This window comes from Microtus ochrogaster, chromosome 10 (assembly GCF_000317375.1).
Source record: "Microtus ochrogaster isolate Prairie Vole_2 chromosome 10, MicOch1.0, whole genome shotgun sequence".
Classification (NCBI taxonomy): Eukaryota; Metazoa; Chordata; class Mammalia; order Rodentia; family Cricetidae; genus Microtus; species Microtus ochrogaster.
In genome coordinates, this window is record NC_022016.1 from 56,605,166 (window position 1) to 56,628,625 (window position 23,460).

The 23,460-nt window shown below is 48.5% G+C and overlaps 1 protein-coding gene across 1 annotated transcript in view; it reads left to right on the top strand.

The window, feature by feature from the left end:
* The first annotated feature begins 847 nt into the window (after window positions 1-847).
* Window positions 848-23,460, top strand: part of C10H1orf94 (chromosome 10 C1orf94 homolog) — a 44,171-nt gene continuing 21,558 nt past the window's right edge. Inside the window, exons 1-2 of the mRNA XM_005353219.2 lie at window positions 848-1,224; window positions 22,661-23,349. Of these exons, the coding sequence (XP_005353276.1) occupies window positions 911-1,224; window positions 22,661-23,349 (1,003 nt within the window). The 5' untranslated portion in view covers window positions 848-910. The remainder of the gene's footprint in view (window positions 1,225-22,660; window positions 23,350-23,460) is intronic.

Sequence of the window (23,460 nt, forward strand, 5' to 3'; positions counted from 1 at the left end):
ACGAACGCTCGGTCCCGTGCCCCCGCGCACTCAGCCGCCGAGCCGTTGCTTGAACCCACAGAAAGAATCCCAGCAGCTCTCGACGGCAGGGGTGTGTGGGAGCTACTGGGCACACAAATCTGCTGACCCCAGCCCGGGCCCGCCCTGCTCAATCGGCGCCCTTTGAAGGGTTGGGACCCTCTGTGGCGCTGGGTCGCAGTTCTGCACGGAGGCGCGACAGGTGTCCACTGGGGACTGGGGCTAGGCAGACTGCCAGCACAACACCGCATTGGAGAGTTCTTTCTAGGGAGGCAGAGCAGCAGCAGCCGCCGCAGCAGAGGGAGGGACAGAAGGGGGCGGCCGGGAGAGCTAAAACCAGGACCTGCTGTGGGCGGGCTGGGGCCGTTAGCCCTCGGTGTGCACCTGATCTCTGGGAAGGTGGGAGGTGACTGTTTCATGGCCTGTCCCCACCCAGTCTAGAACAGTGTCCAGCCCTTACTCAGCCCTCCTGGCGGCTAGACAGGCGAAAATGGGCTGAGTCCCAGGCACTGAAAGGTGTCACAGGAGTGTCGCAAGGGGGAGTGCAGGGTTCTGTGGGAGAGCCAGTCCTCCCCTCCAGTCGTTCCCAGATGTCATTCTGCCCGCCCAGGCGCTTGGTTCCTGAGTTCCGGGGCATTCCACGGTTACTAAGTTACTGGTTTTTGTTGACTTTTAAATATTTTCTTCTACGGGAGAGGGGGAGGGGGGCAAAAGCCAGGAAAGAGGAAATAAAAGTAAGTCAACATAAGCCCCCCCTCCCCAAAAGAAAGTTGCTCCCTACTTCTCATTCCCACCCAAACAAAAGGCCTCTGAAACCCACCCCTTGGCTGGAGCAACAGACAGCCAGAACTGACTGCTTCCCAGGCCCAATCTTCAGCTTCCTTTCTGGTGAATGAGGGCTGGTGGTGGACAGCCCCTTTGTCTCCCAGCCCTGGGTGGACAAAGGGGCTTCCGGAAAGAGAGAAAGAGGATGGCCAGTGGAAATGGGCTCCCTCCATCCTCGGCCCTGGTGGCCAAGCGTCCATCCGCCCTGGGGCCATTCCCCAGATACGTCTGGATCCACCAGGACACACCCCAGGATAGCCTAGACAAGATTTGCCATGACATCTGGAAGAGAGTTCAGGGCTTGCCGGAGTCCCTGCAGCCCAGGACCTCACTGGAGAAACTCTCCGCGCCGATGACTGCGACTGTCAGCTTCCAGGAAGAGTGAGTAGTCCCCTGTTTGGTTGGTTATCTAGATGGAATGGAGGGAAGAGGAATGAAGTCTGACTTTGGGTTGAACGCTCTGGCTCTCCATCCTCATAATCTTCAATAAGGGGAGGTTGGCGGGGGGAGCTGACCAAGGTCCTGAAGTTCCAAGGAAGCGGGTATACATCATTCCTGGCGGCTTCTTTCCAGCTGTTAGGAAGACATTTCTGATTCTAAAGGCCTGGGTAACTAAGATGAAGCTCTGGGGTCATTGCAAGAGCATTCTCGACAAGCCTAGGGTTTAGATTCCTGTATCCCGAGGCAACTAGAGGCTCTTTCCCCTCTCCCAAGAAAAGTTCAGGCTTCGGCACAGATGAGTCTGGTGGCTGGAAACCACATCTGGAATCCCCTAATACAGAGAGCAGCTGTCCCATTCAGCATCCACAGAGCTACTGCAAGAGCACACATCAAAATATTTACTGGGAAGGCATTGACATATTCAGAGGACATAATAGAAAATTAAAGTGCTGGAAGATGGCTGTAAATAGCCAGCTTCCCGGATGGGAAATCCCATGTGTGGGAAACCCAGAGCTAAGTGTTTCTGTATCAGGGAAAAGTTGAAGAGATATTGTTGGGACTGGATATTGGAAAGGAGAGGAAGGATGAGAGAGGAAGAAGGGATCTCATTAGGAAAAGGAGTGCTTCCGCTGCCGTGATTAATGTCACTGTTGAGTGTACTCTTTCAAGGCTCAGCATCTTCAAAGTGGGCTGCAAGCGTTAATTAATCCTCCCGGTCTGCCTGCGAAACAGGTATTAGTGTCCCCATTTTACAGATGGATTAAGTGTTAATAATTAAGTGCTAATTAAAGACTAAGTGATAATTAAGTGTTGTCTGCCCCCCCAACACATGCTCCGACTCAGCTCAGAGATGGGGGAGCGGTTCAGGCATTTATTTATCTGCCGCCTCAGGTTTCAGGGCTCTCAAAGCAATGGCTGAGAGGGAAATTCAAGGGCGGCAGATGCTCAGGTCTGCACTTGCTGCAGTCCCTTTGCAAGCGCTTTTGCTTGATGCAGATGAAGGTAGAAGGCATGCTGGCTGCTTCTGCCTCCTCTGCCCTGTGCTCAGCAGGGCGGGCTCAGATGGAAGTGGCCTTTCTATAGCCAGCATCCTGTGGCTGGTCTGCTCAGTGGTGCTGAGCTCCTCAGCTCTGTTCATTGCCATCTGCTTTAGGACAGCACCGTGGCACGGGAAACCTTGGGGCTGTAGTCAGCTCTCTCAGGGGCCAAGGAGCTGATTGTCCACTTTCTGGATCAGAGGTCAGCCACAGTTTCCAGTAGATAGTCCTTCCTCTGCCAGTTCAACTTGAACTGGCCTCACTTTGGCCGGCTGATTCACTCCATTTGGCCTTGATTTCCTCATCTGCAAATTGAGGGTGACGTGCCCTGCCTTGTCCAACTCATAGTCGATAACGAGGGTCAAATGCGATGGGAAACCAAGAAATGAAAGATGCATTATACAAACAAACCTGTCTTACTATGTAATTCGTAAAGTTTGGGGATGGGAGGGTCACTGCTATTGGCTTTCATCTAGAGTTTTCATGGTGTGCTCCAAGGCCCGAGGCTCCTTCAGATGGCCACCCTGGAGTCAAGTGGGCTGTGCGCTGGGCCCCACACATGCTTCAGCCAGAGCTGTTGAGGCTTCTGTTGGTTTTACTAACTGGAGTTCTGAGTATGGTTGTATTTGAAAGAGTTCAGAGACTGAGAAGAGACCTGGGAAACCATTGGTTGAGGTGAATAAAGCACATCATAACTGTGTAAGCTCTCTGCCTAGTAAAATGCAATGAACGCTTCTTGAAATGAAAGACAACCAGGTTCAGCCCTGTGCCGGCTGCAGAACCTGTGACTGTCAGTGGACCTGAGCTTTGGTTTCCTCATCTGCCAAATGGGGGTAATGGTAGGGGTTGCTGGAGGTGGCAAATCAGAGTCATTCAATGATCCTGCTAGTAGTTAGGATTGATATATTCCTTCTAATGAGAACAGCTATAAATTTCTGTAAACCTTGCATATTTTGCAGGGGGTAGGTACCTTTTCAAACTCCCCATTTTTATCCATTATACACATTTGCAAACCCCCAGAATAAATTTGGGTAGTGAGAGTCTATAGATCTAAATTTCTATAACTATCAAACTGCCATTCTGGTTTCTCAATTGCTCCTCTCTTCCTTTTAAATGAAATTCATTCTCATTTATTTATTTGGTTTTTTCTTTTCTTTCTTTCTTTTCTCTTTTTCTTTCTTTCTCTCTTTTTTTTTTTTTTTTTTTTTGGTTTTTTTCATGACAGGGTCTCTTTGTGTAGTTCTGGTTGACCTGGAACTTGCTCTGAAGACCAGGCTGGCTTTGAACTCAAGGATCTCCAACTACCTCTGACTCCCCAGTGCTGGATGAAAAGGCCTGCACCACCAGCAGCCATTTGTTTGTTTTCTTGAGACAGGGTCTCATTACGTAGTCCAGACTGGCCTGGAACCCATTATACTTCCCAAGCTGAGCTCAAACTCACAGCCTCCCAGATGGTAAAATACTTTATTACAGAGGAGTAGGCTGAGGTTTGAAGAAGTTTCTTTCTTTGCCTGAGGCCTGAGGTTCTACTCTTGAGAAAGGGTAGAATTTCAGAGACAAAATATTGGACCATCTTGGCCCAGCTGTGACCAGGGTGGCCCATCTTCCCCTAGAACACAAGGCATGTCTGCACATCACATTGTCTGGGAACCCCATGTTCTGAGGGATCATGGGTAGACTTTAAAACTAAAGAGCATACCAGGGTGTCTTATGTGTTTGGGCCATGAGACACCCGCCTGTCAGTCTTTTCCCTGACCAATCTGTAGAATTTAGTTTGGTGGTGTCGCTTTTCAGGATAACTAAGCTAGTTTTTGAATCTTAAAAACTTTAAAAACTTTTAAAATATTTATGTGTATGGGTGTTGTGTTTGTATGTCTGTGCACCACATGTGTGCCTGGTACCCACACACACCAAAAGAGGGCATTGGTCCTCCTCAGTCTGGAGTTAGACAGTTGTGAGCTGCCATGTGGGTGTTGGGAATTGAAGCTGGGTCCTCTGGCAGAGTACCTGATGCTCTTCACTGAGTCATCTGTCATCTCTCCAGATCCCAGAAAAAGTTTCTTGACCCTGTCCCCAAATGTCTCAGAAACCTGAAGGCGAGGTCTTGGAGGCCATCCTGGTCTGCCTGAGTCACTTCCACGATGTCCTTGCCAAGTGGTCATTCACACCCTCCCTCAGATGGAGGAGTGCCATGCCTGAAACTGCCACCTCTCTCAAAGGGACTTGTTTTCCCTGGAGCTGAAATCTGTTCCCATCAAACTAAGAGATCCATATTCTTTTCTTGGGACTACAGGATTGCTCTCTTCTCTCTCCAGTGCTTTAGATGGCAAAGGACAACAGCAGACCCCTTCCCGGACTTTTTGGCTTTGCAAACTGAATACCCCTGGTTTCCTTTTACTCTTTATCTGACTCATATATTGGCTTTCTGTTCATATTCCTGGTGCTCATGGCAATGGGGTCCTCAGAACCAAGTGTGGATATATGGGTGGGATCCGTGCATGCTGACTGTATCCACCCCTGCATTATATAGTCCTGTTAGTGGTGACCGACACCGCAGACACATTCATTTTCATGCCGTGTTCATTCTGCAGGCACATAGAAGTTCATTTACTCCATCAAAAAATACTAAGAGGGTACTGTATGCCTGGCGCAGTGCTAAGTGATGGGGGACAAGTCTTTTGAGCCAGATAAAATAACAGAAAACAAGTAAGATTTAAACAAACAACAAAAAAAAAACTATGATAACTTCAAAATGTGAAGGTGTTCTCATTGGAGGAGACCAGTGATAAGCACATAAAAGAGGTGAGATAATACCAGCTAACAACAAGTACAATGATGAAAACAGCATCCAACAAAGAAACAACATGAGACTTGTTAGGCCGAAGTGTAGGTGCCTGTGAGCTAAGTCTCAGATGCCAGTAAGCAGCTGGGCATCTGACAATCCTGGAAGAGACCATCTAGGTGGAGACAGGAGACACAGCAAGCACAAGGACTCTGAGGGGATGATGTGAACTTTGGGAAAGAGGGTGTGGCTGGGGGTCCTGAGTTATGGGGACATAGTGTTAGTTGACACCCGAATAGGGCTGGTGAGGTCTTAAGTGACCTCAAAGTGTCACCGCATAGAGCTGAGTTCTAGTGCGGGTGTGCCGGCACACTCTGGGAGCTTTTCAGAGATCCCTTCAGTTTCTGCACAAGCGTGGCTTAGGATGTGCGTGAGAAGTCAGAGGTCTCTGGGGAGATGCTGTGATGGATCAGCTGAGGCCCACTTGGGGCAGTGTCGGGACCACAGTGACTGTACCATGGATGGAAGGAGTAGGGGGTTCCGTGTGCAGCGTGAGGGAACCAGGGACCCTGCAGATGGCTTGGGCACACCGATAGGAAGAGGGAATTCAGGGTTTTTACCTTGGGTTATAGGTTGAACAATGGTTCCTTTTAAAGAGGTGGGGGAAGAAGTGGGGAGAAATGGGTTTTGGCAAGAAATCAATAGTTCTGTCTAGAGTCAATTAAACTCCAGAATCCTGCTCAGTTATCTTTTAATTAGTCTTAAATTTGGGCTCAGAGAATTGTGGCAAGCCACTTACTGACTCATATTCGCGGATTACATATTCATTCATTCACCACACAGCATCACTAATAAAGTTCCCCAGCCTCAGAATGGGGGCTTTGGGTTTTCTGCTGTCTCTGTTGCTCCGACTACACAACAGTCCTTGCTCATTTATTTCTATTTTGATGCCTTCGGTGAATGCTTGCCATTGCCTTCTGCGGACCAGGCCCAAGTGCTGGGTCACAGGGATACAGGGCTAAGAAGGGCAAATCCCCTTCCCTTGAAAAGTCTCCCGGCCAGTGAATAGGGTGGGACACAGATTCATCAGGCAGCAGAAATACCCAGGAAACATTTAAGGTGCACTTGCTGGCTTTGGTGAAACATTATTTTGTGATGGAAAGAGGATACAGGCCCTGACATCTTTTGTGGAGCTTCAGTGCCTTGCAAGGACGATGGGTGACATACGACAATAAGCACGCTAATGAAGGAGCACATGACTGAGACTTGGGGAAGGCTTTCGGGATAGATTGGGCACCCCTGCACTGTGACTGTAGCAGAAGACATGGGTACAGTTCCATGGTAGGAGATAATACCATAACTAACAGTAGCTTTGTTATCAAGGCTTCTCAAACTACATGTGTCCCTGGTCTTGAGGATGGAGAAGGTGGAGCTCGAGGAAAGAGTCCAGCAAGTTTAGGGAAGGATGGGGGAGCTTCCTAAGGATGGAGTACACGGTGAGAGAGGAGTGGAGTCGGAAGTTGATCCTGGGTTGGCTGGCTGTGAGCAGCTTCCCTTACGGCCTCCAGGCCCTTCCTGGGCTGCTGAGCTTCTCAAATCAGGTTGAACCCGGTTTTCAGAGTTCAAAGGCTTTGCTGAGCATCATGCAAAGTCTGGCAGAAAGATAAGTTGGCAGGAGAAGTCTGAATTAGGCATTCAAAGTCCAAGCAAAACAGAAAGCAGAATCAGGAATGAGCCTAGCACCCTGGTGGCTCACACTGACTCTCATTTGCTCCAGGAGGGACATTTGCTCACCCCATCTACATGGGTGTAGGTGGCCACTGCCCCTTTGCTCCTGGCTGCCCAGACCCAAAAGAATCACACAGAAACTATATTAATTGCAATACTGTTTGGTCAATAGCGTAAGCCTATTTCTAGCTAGCTCTTTCATCTTAAATTAACCCATTCCTATTATTTTGTATTTTACCATGAGGTTGTGGCCTACTGGTAAAGTTCTGGTATCTGACTCCTTCGGTGGCTACTTGGCATCTCCTTGACTCCACCTACTCTCTCTCTCTACATCGCTCTTCAGATTTTCTGCCTGGCTTTACTCTGTTAAGCCATTGGCCAAAAGCAGCTTCTTTATTAACTAATGGCAATAAAACATATTCACAGCATACAGAGGGGAATCCCACATCACCTCTCCTTTTCTATCTAAATAAAAAGGAAGGTTTTAACTTTAAGGTAGTAAAATTACATGTAACAAAACAGTTATCCAGCAAAAATTATAGTTACAATATTTAGTCCACTTACATTTGGCAAATTAAGGAAAATGCTCTATCATCTTTCCTATCTTTGTGAGTCTAAAGTTTTATAAATAATCTATCTTTTATAATTTTAAGTATCTTTCTTCAACTCCATCAAAGACTACAGAAGGATATAATATTACTTAAGTAAACAGGAAGTACATTGTAAACAACTTCCAAAACATCTAACTACCTGGACAGTCACCCAAAGTTCTTCTGTAACATTGTAGTATCCATCTTCAGCCACAGGCCCATAGTTTCTGGCAGACTTTTCCATGAAGCAGGAAATTTCAAAGACAGTTTCACCTGTGTTGACAGTTTGTCACTGACTTTCTTCTGTGTCCTGCAGAATGTCTGGCAGACTCATGAAGCAGGAACCCCGAAGGACTGTCTCACCTTCTCTAGGCAACTTCAGCAGTCATTTTTCTGTGGGCCCTGCATGTCCAGTTTATAAAGCATACCATCAAGCAGTAAAAGCAAGAGCAGTTTCTTGCCAAAATGGCTAACCAACTCCATATGGAACCTCTTTGATACCCATCATCCTCTTGAAGTAGATTGGTGCTGCCAGGAGCAGATGTGTCTCACTGTCATGAAAAGTCCTAAGTTCTTAAAACATTTTAAATGCCATATTCTGTTAGTCTTTGAAAGGTATGAAAAATAACTGTCCATCTGAAATTTATCTCTGTACATCTAGAAAACCTAACTAACATGACTACAAGCTTGGCTATTATAAATGACTGTCTATTAACCTGTATTTATTAGTTTACATCACATTTTTAAATGAGTTGCTCAAACACAATGCTTTAATCAAGAGCATAAATATACAAATAATAAAACTGACCTTAAATTTGTACCAAAAAACCGAGATCCATATCAGTGCAAAGTAGTCATCCATATAGCACATGGGGTAAGCCAGAGAGACTTGGGAAGCTAAGGCACTGCCTTGTTTGAATGACTCTCCCAACAGGGCAATTCTTTCTACTATTGTTATTAAGGAATTGAGTGGATTTACTTTACTGGAGAAATCACTTCAGACACACGTTGTCTTTCACTATTATCTTGAAAGCGTGGAGCCTGGTGATGAGAGTAAAAGCAACAAGACCCACACAGAGGGAGACCCAGCCTGATACATGTCTCCCATTCCAGGCTGTTCTGGGTATCTTTGTGGTCTAAAGTGATAAGCGGTGCTTTCTTCCCCTCCAGGAGTTAGCACCTCCTTGAGAGTCTGTGGAAGGCAGTTGGGCATTCTGCTGCTGGAACACATAGTCCCACATCTCTCAATAGTTGGAGGATGATGTCAGAGATCCATAAACAGGTGTGCTTTCCTCCTGAGTTCCCCATTCTGGGTCTCAACATCTGTCCCACTGGCATTGTGATACCCACACACCCATCCCTTGCTTGTCCCACGAACTAGTACGTGGCATTCAAAATCCGAACAAAATAAACTCAGGGATGAGCTCGGCAGCCTTTTGCACTGAAGTTCATTTGTTTCAGTAGATCCTTGCTTACTCCAGTCTTCCATACAGGGCAAGCCAGAGAAACTCGAGAGGCAAAGATGCCGCCTTGTTTGGACGATTCTCCCAACGGTACAATTCTTTCTACTGTTGTTATTGAGTAGTTGCATGAACTGGGGACACAGAAGCTCAGGAGCCTTCGAGTCATTCCTTCCTCATTTTTGTCATGTCTGCCATCGCTCACCTTCCTGTTCCGGTGCCTTTGCTCCCTCCTCCTTCAGGAGGTGCTCCACACTTCACCAGCTTCATCCGCTTGAAGCTTGTCAATAGCTCTGTTCAAACATCTCATGTGGGTCTCTGTTCTTCTGGCTTGGCTTGGAGTCTGTGTTGTAATTCTGAGTAGTAGTTCTAGGCATACACATTGCTGATTTCTTTTAGTTTTCTGTAATCTAAGATGAGCACCGGTTGGCATGCATGGCCTTGTGTCTGCTCCGGCATGCATGGCCTTGCATCTACTCCGGCATGCACGGCCTTGCATCTGCTCTTGTGATGCACGGCCTTGCATCGGCTCCGGCATTTGCATGGCCTTGCATCTGCTCTGGCTACTCAACTGTCAGAAATGCCCTTTTGTTTTCCTATTGAATTCCTACCTGCTCTTAGAAACAGGAACTAGGATACTTTCTTCTCTATCTGCACACCCTCTCTCTCTGATGCTAGGGATTGAACTGGGGACCTGGCAGTGTACTGTCCCTAAAGTTCTGCCCAGAGATTTGCTATGCACATACTCCACTTCTTCCTTAAGAGTTTTATATGATTCTTGGGGCTGGGCAGATAGCTCAGTAGTTAAGAGCAACTGACTGCTCTTCCAGAGAAACTGGGTTCAATTCCTAGCACCTACATGGCAGCTCACAACCATCTGTAATTCCAAAATCTGATACCCTTACACAGAAATATATGCAGGCAAAACACCAATGCACATAAAATAAAAATAAGTAATTTATAAAAAAGTGTTTTATATGATTCCATATAATAGAAACTAGACAGGAGGATTAGAACCACTAATTCTCGGCCGGGCGATGGTGGCTCATGCCTTTAATCCCAGCACTCGGGAGGCAGAGGCAGGCGGATCTCTGTGAGTTTGAGACCAGCCTGGTCTACAAGAGCTAGTTCCAGGACAGGCTCCAAAGCCACAGAGAAACCCTGTCTCGAAAAACAAAACAAAACAAAAAAAAAAGAACCACTAATTCTCTAGTTTCTCTAGTTGAAACCAAGTTCCTTAGGATGTGTCACTTGCTGCCCTCATCTGAAAAATGGAGAAAGGTCATAGTGACTACCCTGAAGGGTCCTGTCAATGGAGTAATGAACGTGATGCCTGATGGCATTTGGGGTAAGATAAAAAGCTCCATGTTCCTCGTTGTCATTATTATCATTGCTCTCCCCGTCACTGTGACACCACTGTAACCATTGTCATCACTACCACTGCCATTATCATGATTGTCATGGCTGTTACTATCATCATCCATCATGATCACCATTCTTGCTATCATTACCATCACCAGACAAATCTCACCAGTATCACACCATCATCACTATCAGCATAACACTGCCATCATCACCGTCATCCTATCACCCCCATGGCTGTTACAATAATCGTCATTACCATCACCTTCATCATCTCATCAACATCATCATCATCACCAATCACACCACCATCATCACTGTTATCACAGTTATGGTAAATATCACCACCACCACCACCATCATCATCATCACTGTTATCACAATTATGGTTGACATCATCACTATCAGCATTATCATCACTTCACCATCATCGTCATCATCGTTGTCACCCCCATGGCCATTACAATCGTCACCATTGCCATCACCTGCATCATCTCATCGTCATCATCGTCACCAATCCCACCACCATCCTCATTGTCCCCACCATCGCCAGCATCCTCACCGTTATCACAGTTGTAACTCTCAGCAGCAGCATCACTCCACCATTATCCCACCACTGTCGCTGGTACCATCATGACCCCCATCCTCCTCATCACCATGGTCACCTTCACCATCAGCGCTGATAATTAGCAAAGATGAAATGACAGCGCGAGAATGCAATGGGGAGAGGGGGGTCTGGGTCTCATTAGTCAAGCTGAAGGAAACAACTCAAGTAAGGAAGAGAGACTTTGGGGAGCGAGAGAATTTCGTAACTTATCCTATTTCACGAGAGAAAGCAGAAGAGATGAGCACAGGAGACAAATGCCTCCCTGGCAGCAAGGGCAGAGCGATGTAGTCTTTATAACAGTGATGGAATTGAAGAACTAAATTAGAACCAGTGCTCTCATTGCCTGTTGGCCAAAAGCGTGCCTGTCAGCTCCATGCTAGCACAGGTGTCTTCATGTTCTGATGGTCACCTGACGTTGTATTGTGGGCTGCCTGTGGCAATGGTTCCCTCTAGCACTGCACCATGGGGTTCCTTAAGGACTGGCCTTGTGTCTTACTTTGTCTTTCCACTGTCCAGCCAAGTTCCTGGCACTCCGTGATTATGCAGTATGTATGAATGAGGGAGGAAGTGAATGATGGACGAGCCATTACAATGCCACCTTGAGGAGAGTAAGCCCTAGCAGTGGCTGAGATCCAAGCAAAGGGGCACAGCCCTCAGAGAGAGCATAGAGGCATGTAGGGCAAGAATATCATGCCTGCTGAGACATGGCAGATTTTGCTCTTCTGCCTTAGGCTGCATAAAAGGGAGCTAGCATGTTCTTGAGTAGCTTGTATGTGTGAGCCTCCGGAAGTCAATGTACTCTTATTTCCGTTCCTAGCAACCTTTCCATGGTTGTAGATGGTAACTATTGGTCTCATTTTGTGATGGGGATGATGCTGGGGCTCAGAGAGGTTAGGCAACATGACCAGCTCAAAGGGAGCTGAGATAAGATAGGAAGCCCCGGGGGGGGGGGGGGGCTTCAGTGCCTGAGCTCGGGGGGCTTCAGTGCCTGAGCTCATCCGACAACAGGCTCCCTTCTCAACAGCCGGCTGTCCTTGCCTGCTTAACACCAGGAGCCATGAGCAGCAAAGGAAGGAGAATCATGATTAACGGTCCCGCTTCCTGTGTCCCCCTTTGTAATTTGATTTTATGGGTTTTGGGAGCTGTGTCGCAGGTTGTGGAGGCCTGCAGAGACGGGCCACCAGTGGTTTGGTTTAATCCCCTTTTTAATATCTTTGTTGCAACGTTCTTTCCAATTCAGCTCCCAAGTCACATTAAAAAAATACCTCTTCCTTGGGGTAAGCCTTCCCTTATTAAACAGATTCAAATGAAAAGTTTTAAAGATAATTTGAACAATAAGAATCACTCGGCAGCTCCCAGCCGAAGCTCCTTTACTGCTGGGTTTATTCCCAGTATTTCCTGTTTCATTCCCCAGCTCACTGAATCCCTCATTCCCCAAACTCAGCTCTCTCAGGCCTTGGCTGCACTCAACACTTGATCTCCTGGGGGCTCCAGGAAGGGGCGTGATTTGGAGGGGTGTGTCTCACTTCCGCTTGTCAATGACTGTTAGTCCCAGGACTGCTGTGAAGAATCTAGAGAAGGGGCTGGGTTCAATTCCCAGCACCCACATGGCGGCTCACAAAGGTCTGTAAGTACAGTTCCAGGGGACCTCGCAAAGGCAAAACACCAATGCACAATAAGTAATTTAAAAACGATTCTAAAGGAAAAGTCACACATTCAGGGTGCTTGTACTTGGGACCACGCCCCAGTGCCCTGGAACCTACCCCTCTACACTTCTGGAGTACTCTAGGGGTCAAAGGTGAGGCCCATCAACCCAGGCTGATGGTTTTCAAAGGAAAGCGTGGCAGGTGATCTTTGCTGAGTCCTTCAGCAGCATTGCTGGGACTTTTAAGGAAACGGATTCCACCGTGTGCGGAGGGAGACCTGTTCTGAGGAAATGCGATAAACAGGCTTGGCATTCTGGGAGCAGAGCGATTTTATAGTGTTGCTGACCTTTGACTGGGAAGGTGTCACCACCCTGTCCCCACTTAGCAGCTGAAGAAACGAGGTCTCAATGATTTTACACCTTGGTCAGCACTGGTGACGCGGGGCTCAGGCTATGTGTGAAGCTGGCCCGTGGGACTCCAGCACCTGCCACCGACCGGTCGGCCGGGTCTGGCTCTCCGGCTCACCCTGCAGCCTCTCAGTCAGAACCGCTAACATTTGCATAGCGCGCCTTACAATTTACCGAGCGCTTTCGCATTCATCATCTCCCTTAATCCTGCTGAGGGCTGGAGAGGGGAGGAGGGCTGGGGGGCAGGGCGGCCGGTGCTTTTTCAAGGCCCTCCTTTTGCCCTCGACTCCCTACCAGAAAAGTAATAGCTGGAAGCTCAGTGGGGTTCCTGGTACCCTTCGGACCTCGGCTGCCTAGGCGACTACTGCATACCACCCCTAAACTGAGAGAGGTGGTCTGGGTCTCCGGTGGCCAGAGAGTTGGGCTCAACCTTGGTTTGCAAGCAAGACAGTTAGGGTGGTGTGTGTGTGTGTGTGTGTGTGTGTGTGTGTGTGCGCGCGCGTGCGCACGTGCTTATGCATGTGTGTGTGTGTGCGCGTGCTTATGCACGTGTGTGTGTGTAGTTTTGGGGTGTATGTAGTGTGATGTGCCCATGGGTGCACAGCTACAGTTTGTGTATATGGTTGTTATGCGTGTGGAACATCTGTGGTGTGTGTGTTTCACTATGGCGTGTGTACATGATTGTGTGCCTGTACATGTGTCTGGGGTATATGCCTATGTGCACGGGTGCATAGGTGTGTGCATAATGGATGTGTGGACATGGCTGCATACCGTATAGGGAAAGGAGACCCAGTAGTTGGCTGACTGGACCTGAGCAGGGGGAGATGGAGGATGGGACAGTTTTGATGAGCTAGCTGCCCCGCTTCCCTCCCGAGTGGTCCCAGGTCACCCTGGGAGGGCTGATATATGTGTCATGGGAATAGTGTTGGCCTCCGAACCCCTGTAAGTAGAAAGGCCAGAAACACCACCATCTTCAACCCAAGCTGACATGGGTCTCCCTTTGGGGAAAATTCAGACCGGGTTCAAGGGCGTCTGTCTCCTCAGGTAGGCCTCTCTTCTGAAGCCCTTGGGTGCAAGAGTGCAGGTTGGCATCTGTGGTTTTCCAGAACTTGCAGTACACTGCTCCAGGCTCCTCTGGATTTTAAAGTTTGCACCAAGGAATCATGTTATTCTGATGGGCTTTCCTTTATATGTGATGTGCCTTTTTCTCTTGCATCTTTGATACCCACACTTCCTTGCAAATATTTGGTGTTTTAACTGTGATATGCCATGGGGAGTTTCTTTCCTGGTCTTGACTTTTTTGCTACTCTGTGTGCTTCTTGTATCTGAATGGCTGTGTATCAAATTTCCTCAATTTGGGGAAATTTTCTTCTGTGAACTTGCTGAAGATATGGCCTAGGTAACTGGCCTGTCATCCTTCTTCTTCATCTAGGTCTATTCTGAATATTTGGGTCTTTTCATGGTGTCCCACAGTTCTTGCATGCTCCTTTATTTCTTCGTTCTTCCCCTCCTCGTTCCCTCCTTCTCTCCTCTTTGCTTGTGTGGTCTAATTCCTCTACTTTAACTTCAGGTCTTGATAGTCTATTCTCTACTTGATCCATTCCACTTGTAAGGAGTGAGCGGGTGGTGTCCCCTATGCAGCTTGAGCAAGCCAGAGACACGGAGGCAGAACCGGGAGTTTTGGCTTGGGTTCTTGGTTGAAGAATGATGCCATTTAAAGAAGTGGGGAGAAAAGGGTTTTTGCAAGGAGTCAGTCATCTTCTCTAGAGTCAATTGAACTCCAGAATCTTGTTGAGTTGTCATTTAATTCATCTCTTTTTTTTTTTTTTTTTGAGACAGGGTTTCTCTGAGCTTTTTGGTTCCTGTCCTGGAACTAGCTCTTGTAGACCAGGCTGGCCTCAAACTCACAGAGATCCACCTATCTCTGCTTCCCGAGTGCTGGGATTAAAGGCGTGCGCCACCACTGCCCAGCCATTTAATTCATCTTAAATTTGGACTTAGAGAATTGTGGCAAGCCGCTCACTGACTCTTAGCCGAGGATCACAGCTTCATTTGCCACATTACTGGAATGCCTCAGCCTTGGAATGGGAGCTTTGGGCTTTCCTTTGACTGAGGGACGGCACCTGCTCATTCATGGTTTGATTTCTTCCACGAATGCTCACCATGGCCTTCCCTAGGCCAAGCCCCGAGTTTCTAACTGGGTTATCGAGTTCTTTAAATTCCATCTTCATTTCAGCTTGAGTTTTCTTCACTATTTCTCTACTGAACTCGGTTTTCAAGTCTTGAGTTGTCTCAGACACTTCACTCTGCCATATGTTTGTGTTTTCCTGGGCCTCATGCAGGCATTTTTACTGCTGTTCTCACAGAGTTCGCGGAGCTGATTTGTTAGCCTCCTCTTTAAACTTGAATCCTTAGATGAAGCTGATGGTTGCTCTTCTAAGTTCTGTGTCTTGGAGTTCATCCAGGCAATTCTCACTAGAGAACATTTCTATGGGACTGGTGGACTTCATGGCATACAGAATACCGCCTTGGCCTTTCATATTGTTTGTGTCTGTGATGAGACCTGGGCTTGTGGATTTCTCTCTTTCATTGGTTGTGTCTGTGAGTCTGAGACTAGGCCTGACGGTTGGGGATAGTAGGGGCAGACGAAGTTCCCAGGACACAGCAGATTGGGACACACATGTGTATCACAGGCTAGCCCTGGAGGTTGGGCATGGTATGGAAAGGTTAGCCTCAGGCAGACTTACCAGACTGAGGTGGCACACAAGATATGTGACTGGGTCCAAGCCCGGACTGAGCCTAGACACATCTGTACAACCCAAGATAGGTTTGGAGATTGGGGAAGGTACTCATGGACTAGCTTTAGATGGAATCACCAGGCTGTATTAGGATATGTGACTCAGGCTAGGGCTAGCGATTGGAGCTCAGCATTTTTTTTTTTAAAGACAGGTTTCTCTGTGTAGTCTTAGCTGTCCTGGAACTCACTCTGTAGACCAGGCTGGCCTCAGACTCAAAGATCAGCCTGCCTCTGTCTCCTGAGTGCTGAGATTAAAGGCGTGCGCCACCACCACTCAGCCACAGCACATCTTAAGTCTTTTCTTCTTACTGCATCCCAAAGAGGAGCAGCTATCAAAGGACTTGATGACAGCATGATGCAGTAGAGATGTTTCATCAAATGATCATGTTACCCTACCCAGGCTGTGGTGGGGAGTGCTCAGAGCTGTACCATGTAATCAATGTTAGCACTTGGCTTAGATATGAGGACTCTTGCTAAAAGTTCTGGCCTCCCTCTGCAAAAGGGTAGGGAGTCGAGTCTAGCTAGTTTCCACCTCCCTCCAGGAAACTGACCTATTAAGTACTCTACCATGCTGTTCCCCACCAGGTAGACACAGAACCGCGAGGCCAGAGGTCAGTCTGCAGACAGACCACGGTTCAAGTCTCCACTTGCTTCAGCCATGTGGCCAGGACACTTGGCTTGTGTGATGTGTTTTCCATTGGTCTAAGATGCCATAGCGGGAGGAAAATATTTCGGTGCTAACAACTTGCTGCTTGCGTTTTTCTGTTGTTTGGCTCAGCGGAGTAGCAGTTTTCATCCTTGCTCGGTGTTATCGTGCACACAGAGCTGTCACTGGGGGAGCTAACCACACGCTTGCTTAGTCATTGTGCAGGGAAGGGGTGCCAGTCAGTCAGTCGCCTTTATTTCTACACAACTCTGTACACTGAAAATGCAGAAATGACACAGCATCGGAACCGCAAGCACATAATGGTCATGTTCAGAGGTTGGCGAAGTAGGGGGACCAGCACAGACCTGGAGTCTCAGAACCTTGGCATGGCTTCTGACTTGATTCCTTTGTCAGAAGCCCAGGAGTTAGGTTGCCTTCTTGGAATGACTTACTAGATAGAGTCTGGTAGAGATTATGGCATTTATCAACCCAAAGGAGAAGGCAAACAGTAGGGGAGGGGGGCAGTGCTAACAAAATTCAGGGGTGGATCCTAGAGGCTGGTGAGATGGTTTCTGGGTAAAGCGCTACGTGTGAGCACAAGGACCCGAGTTCAGACTCCTGGCACTCAAATAAATGCTGGGTATGACAATGCATCTGTAGTCCCAGGGCTGGGGGTGGGGGTTGGGGCAGAGGCAAGAAAATCCCCCAATCTCATTGGACAGTCAGCCTAGCCAAATTGATAAGTTCCAGGTTCAGTGAGAGATCCTGCCTTAAAGCAAAAAAGAAAAGAAAAGAAAAGGTGGAAAGTGATCAAGGGAACCGTCTAATGTAGAACTGTGGCATGTTGCTATGCACAAGGGGATATTCGCATGCATAACTGAAAGGACATCATCATATCTCTCTCTCTCTCTCTCTCTCTCTCTCTCTCTCTCTCTCTCTCTCACACACACACACACACACACACACACACACACACACACACACACTTTCCTGGTTGATTCCAGGAAATATGTGCTTATCTTTGAACTTAGCAAAGTTAACTAGTGCTTAGAATATGTGCCCATGAAACCCCAGCTTGTAACATGAGGTCCTGCTTGTTAGGATGTTAGGATTTCTGTCCGGTTCCCACAGCCAGCAAGTCTCAAAGAAAATCACACAGAGGTCTCCATAAGTTATAAACTGATTGGCTCATTAGGTCAGGCTTCTTATTTACTCTTATAACTTATATAGCCCATTATTCTTATCTATGTTAGCCACATGGCTCAGTGCCTTTTTCAGTGGGGTAGATCACATCCTGCTTCTTCAGTGATCTGGGCAGGACTGGGGAGGAATAGGCTTCCTCCTTCCCAGCATTGTCCTGTTCTCATCGCCCTACCCCTACTTCCTGTCTGGTTGACCCACCTATACTTCCTGCCTGACCAATCAGCATTTATTTAAATATGATTGACAGAATACAGACAATTCTCCTGTGCCACCATCTCCCTGCTGAGAGGTAGTGCTGGCTCCCTGAGGGTTTAATGCATTCCAGTGGTCAGCTGATAAGGGCCTCCACCTGTGCCTGCCAGGGATCAGGCTAAGCAGAAGCAGCAGGATGGTGGCTGGGGCAGGGGTCTTCTGATAAAAAAACCTAAGGGGATGCGAGGTCAGAACTGAGTACAAAGCCAGACAGGTTGCAACAAACAGAAGAAGCAGGCACAGTTTTTGGCTAGGAGAGGGAAAGAGAAGCACACAGCCACACAGCAGGAGACAGAGACAAAAGAGTTCCTTCACTCAGGCAGTCAACAAAGCCTTGCCTAGCTGGAGCTGTGTGCCAGGTGCTGTTCTAGGCACCAAGGCCTGTATGATGATAGAGTCCCTGCCTTCGTGGAGTGCATATGATAGGGAGGTAACATCTTTTTAATAATAATAATAATAATAATAATAATAATAATAATAATAATAATAATAAATACTATGATAAAGGCAGATGCTATGAAAGAAACTGGCTGATAGAAACCTCCACAGAGCATGCCTCATGAGAGAGGAAGGGACATTTTCTTAAAAATCAGATAGAAAAGGGCACCTGGAGACTCTGGCATCTGAATTGACACCTGAATGGTGCAGAGGAGCCAGGTAAGGAGCAATCCAGGGGGTGCCCAGAGCATTCGTGCCACAGGAAATGCAAGGGCCCTTTGTCACAGGAATGAGCTTGGCATTTCAAGGAAGAGATAAAAGATCAGCATGGTGGAAGGAGCGGGAGATGGGGCCAATTTGCGTCGTGTCCCGGGGATCATCAAGGGGTTTGGAATTTATCCTGTGAGTAATGAGAATCCACAAGGTGGTTTTAAGCAAGGGAATTGCTTGATCTGAGTTTTGAGAATGTCCCTCCTCTGTGGCCATGGAGTTTTCTAAAACAAACAAGAATGAGCCGATCTTATTTTCCTGGGGATAGAGGGGGCTAAGGAGGCAGGGAAAACACAGGATTAAGGATTTCAGGATACGTGACAAATCTTAGGTGTTTGATAAAGGTTCTCACGGAGGCATGGAGATTGGATGATAGCAGATTGCTTTATTTCCCCCATATGTTGATACCGGATTACTGTCATACTGGATGTAGGGTCTTTGGCAGTGTCCCCAGGGCCTTGCCCTGGAGTCTTGCCCCGTTAGACATTTCTACCTGTGAACTGGTGGACACGCTCAGACTCAGAGGACACGCTCATCAGACACGCAGCCGACACATGGCTGTCAGGGATGACTAACACCACAGTTGACAGGCTCAAGACTCACCATGCTGATCCTCCAAGGGCTGGCATTAGAGGATGAAAGTGGCAACATCCCTGATTGCGTTCAGACTGGGGAACAAACGCACGCGGTGGGACTTTGATGGAGGAACTCTCCTGAAAGAAAGCTGGCTCAGGCTGGAGGAGTGAGTACAGGAAGTGGACCAGCTGTGTTCCTCCACATCCACCTCCTCCCTAGCATGGTGACAAGGTCCCCCGTCTTTGGAAGGAAAACTGTCCCTGTCTGTGAAGTGGGACTGATACTCTCAGGTGTCCAGGGATGTGGAAAGGGCCAGGTGTGTACATGGATATCTATACTGGCCTCCCTGCTGGCTTGTGGTAGATTCATAATAAATGATGCCTCCCTAGAGTAACCTTTGTGGGAGATACCGGGAGTGCTCATAGCCAGAGTGGGCATCTCTATTTTAGGTACAGTGTTTACTTCTAACTTTCTTTTTTTTTTTTTGTTTTGTTTTGTTTTGTTTTTAGTTTTTCAAGACAGGGTGTCTCTGTGTAGCTTTGGAACCTATCCTGAAACTCGCTCCATAGACCAGGCTGGCCTTGAATTCACAGAGATCTGCCTGCCTCTGCCTCCCAGATGCTGGGATTAAAGGCGTGCGCCACCACCACCACCCAGCTACTTCTAACTCTAACAAACCCCATCGACCTTGACTGAGTATCCAGAGGGGAATGAGCTGGACGAGCCCGGATAGACTTGATCCAGGTGCCCACAGTCTGGTGGTGATGGCAGGCTTTGCAGAGGTGGGCTGCGGAGGCTTTGTACAGATCTAACAACTGATAAAAACCAGCTGGCTTGCTGTGTACCAGGCTTGTGCTACCTCCTTGCCTTACTTACCTACTTCATTATCTTCACAGTCTAACCCAGAGAAGAGGGCGTGGCCTTACTTGACTCGATGCCAGGGGAAAACAAGGCTTACAAGGGAGCTAAGGGGCAGCACAGAATTTCCGCTCAGCATCCACTGGTCCTTGTCCATCACCTGCTTTCCAGGATGGGAATGACGGGGGTGGGGTGTCAAGTAGGGTCTGTGCCTGGAGTGTTTTTGATACCAGGACCTCAAGGTCTTTTAGAAGGTGTTTCTGTGGAGGACTTAGGGGATGGCTTAGTCATGCAAGTACTTGCTTTGAAGCGTGAGGGCCGAAATTCAGTTCCTAGAACACACATAGAAGCGGCAGATGTGGCCTATGTACTTGTAATCCCCATCCTGGGGAGGTAGAGACTGGAGGATCACTGGGGCTTACTGGTCAACTGGGTGATGAACTCTAGGCCAGTGAGGGGCCCTGTGGACAGTATTCCTGGGGAAGATAACTGAAGTTGATCTCTGACTTAACACATTAACTCCTCCCCCTCACACTTGCATAGTTTATACATACTCACAGGCTTGCACATGCACAAACACAGAGAGACACTGCAGGGGGTGTGGGGGGGGGAAGAAGCCGCTTTCCTGCCACTTGGCACTTTTGAAAATTCAGTGTGGTGACTTTGTGTGTGTGTGTGTGTGTGTGTGTGTGTGTGCGTGTAACCCAGAAACCAAATATAGACACCAGTAGACTGACTAGCTCCATGGCCCCAGGTGTCTGCTTCCAGCTTTCCCCATGATTGCGGCCTGTGAAGGATCTTGTGTGTTTTACCCTCTCCCTCCCTCTCTCCTCCCTCCCTCTGTCCTCCCTCCCCCTCTCTCTCTCCTCCCTCTCCCCCTCCCTTCCTCAGCTGGTTGCAGTTTTAAAGGAAACCCCAGACATCGTTGATCTGTACATCTTTAACATGTAGCTCTGAGAGATAAGGGCTGCTTTTGTTTGTTGTTTAAGTGTGACCACCATGCCGTGTTCACAGTGTTAAGAAATAAGCATCCTTGGGGTGAGGCGGATTCAGAAGAGCTATTGGCATGCAGCCGGCTTTGCCAAGCAAAAACCAGTCCTTCAAGGGACAGGTCCCTAGGACTTGAGACTCACCTGATTTCCTTGAAAGGAGGAGGAGGAGGAGGAACTGAAACTTGGGGGCATCCTCTTTACTCTGATTGTTCCTGGGGCACCGGCGGTGAGAGTAGGGCCTATTTATAGCCCTAAGTCTAGACATGAGAAGGAGGTGAAGGGAAGGGAAGATTCGAGGGGGTTAGGGAGAGGGAGAGAAGAGTAGGAAGGAAAGAGAAACTGGGAGTAGGAAGCGGGCTGTGGACTATCAGGAACAGGCTCTGCTCCCCTGCTTCGGAGGCAACTGTGAAGATCTCTGTGCATCGGGGTGCGTGTACATGTGTATGTGTGTGCCTGTTTGTGTGTCCTCATAAGCAAACAGCACTACCAGGAAAGCAGGAACATCGCATGAACACTGTCTTGGGTATTTTTCATGGCTTCTTAGTGGATGGTCCAGACAGACACGCTTTGGTTTGCCCACAGTGATGCTGCATCCCTTTCATTTTTTTTTTTTACCTCTGTCTCTTAACCATCTTTCCTCTTTGTGTACCTTGAGTGGCTGCTGAGCAAGTTTCCAGAATGTTCCAGGCATAGGCAACTCCATCTACCCCTCCCAGGAACCCTTCTTGTATGCATAGCAGATACTTCTAAGCTGGGGGAACCTGGCTCCCCTAGGAATGCAGTGGAGGAAGGTGCCTCCTCACCAAGGTTGCTGGTGGGTAGTTGAGAGGCCAGGCTTATCAATTTCTCCCTCACCTGAAGAGAACCAGTAACCAGCAACTAGGAAGTCATTGGCTGATCAAGCATCATCAGGCTAGTGGAGTCTAGCTCAGTAATGGAGATGAGGGACGGGGACACAGGAGGACAGGAAGAGCCTTACGAACTGGTTCAGGGTCCAGCCAAGTGCTGCTGTCATTCACAATAATATTCCAATTCAGATGCCATGGCCCTGTCAGAGGCCATGCCAGCAAGGGTGGACACAGATGTCCAGATGGCCGGTCACACTGTGGAATCCAGAGTTCAGGGTCTGGTCAGACTGTGAGCCTGAGCTATGTGGACATAGCTGACAGGTGTGTGACCCTTGTGACAGGGTGTCTACACTGTTCAAATGCCCCCTCCATGACTCCTGGAAGTCACACAAGGATGCCCGAGAATCTGAGATGCCGAACAACTTGCTCGGGGCTGCACAGATTAAAGTTGACGAGGTTGGTGTGAGCCTTATCATACACTCCCCCATGCTGCAAGAGGGGACTAGCTGTATTATACTCCTGGAGACTTCTTCAGGCTCTAGATCTTCCTCTTTGAACTGCTGAGTCACAGCCAGCCCCTTGGCTGCTGGGCAGATTTCCCCAGGGAACTCTCTCTCTCTCTCTGCTGTTTGTTGCCTGGGGCCTGAGGAGGAAAGAACAGATGTCTTCAGCACTGTAGCCTAGTGGGTGATGTTGGCTTTGTGTCCACCTGGTCCATGTTTCCTTCTCGAGAAAGCAACAGGTTTTTCTCCTTAGGAAACAAATTTTCAACAGGTTGTGACCCTGCCTTCTCCCTGGCACCCCCAGGCCTGCATCCTGCTGGGGAGCCACTGGTTGGTTGAGCGCTAACTCCACTGTGTCTTTGAACTTTTTGCAGAGCTCTGGAGCTGAGCAGTGGCAAGGATGAGATCTCTCTGCTGGTAGAGCAGGAGTTCTTGAGCCTCACCAAAGAACATCTCATCTTGGTCCAGGAGGGCCCTGGGGAGCTGGCGACACCTATTGTCACTCCCCAGGGGACCCCGGAGCTGGCTCCCTGCTTCCTTGTGCCTCCTCTGGGGGCAGACAGCACTGACTACCCAGAATCTGCTCTAATGGCTGGTGACAAGCTTCAGGAGCAGAAGCTGTCCATGCCCATCATCAGTAGCAGGCAGGACTGTGATTCAGCCATGTCTACAGTCACAGGCATCCTGCGCGCCGCCAAGGTCAACAGTGTCAAGGGAACTAAGGACAAAAGCCATAGCCTGGGTGCCTCTAATTCAGAGATCAGCAAGCTCCTGGCCCAGTTCCCACTGAAGTCTACCAAAATGTCCAAGGCTCCCGACAACAAGATGGTGCTGGAAGAGACCAAGGTCATTAAAGATTTCCTGCAGAATAGCATGTTCAATGGCTCTGGACCCCGGGAGCCCATGGGGCTGGGCCCATTCCTGCTGCTGCCACCCCCACCCCCTCCTGCACTCCCTGACAAGCCCCAGGAGTGCTCTTCTCCGAAAAGGCAGCTCCCAGTGTTCGCCAAGATCTGCTCCAAGACCGAGGCTGACGCCAGTCTTGAGGGTCACCACTGGATTGGTGAGTGGGCCTGGGAGCAGGGACGCGAAGGGGTTTCCGGGGAGGAGGGCCTTGATCTGAAAAGCTGTTGAAAGGCCATGTTACATCTTGGTGCAAAGCAAAACAACACAG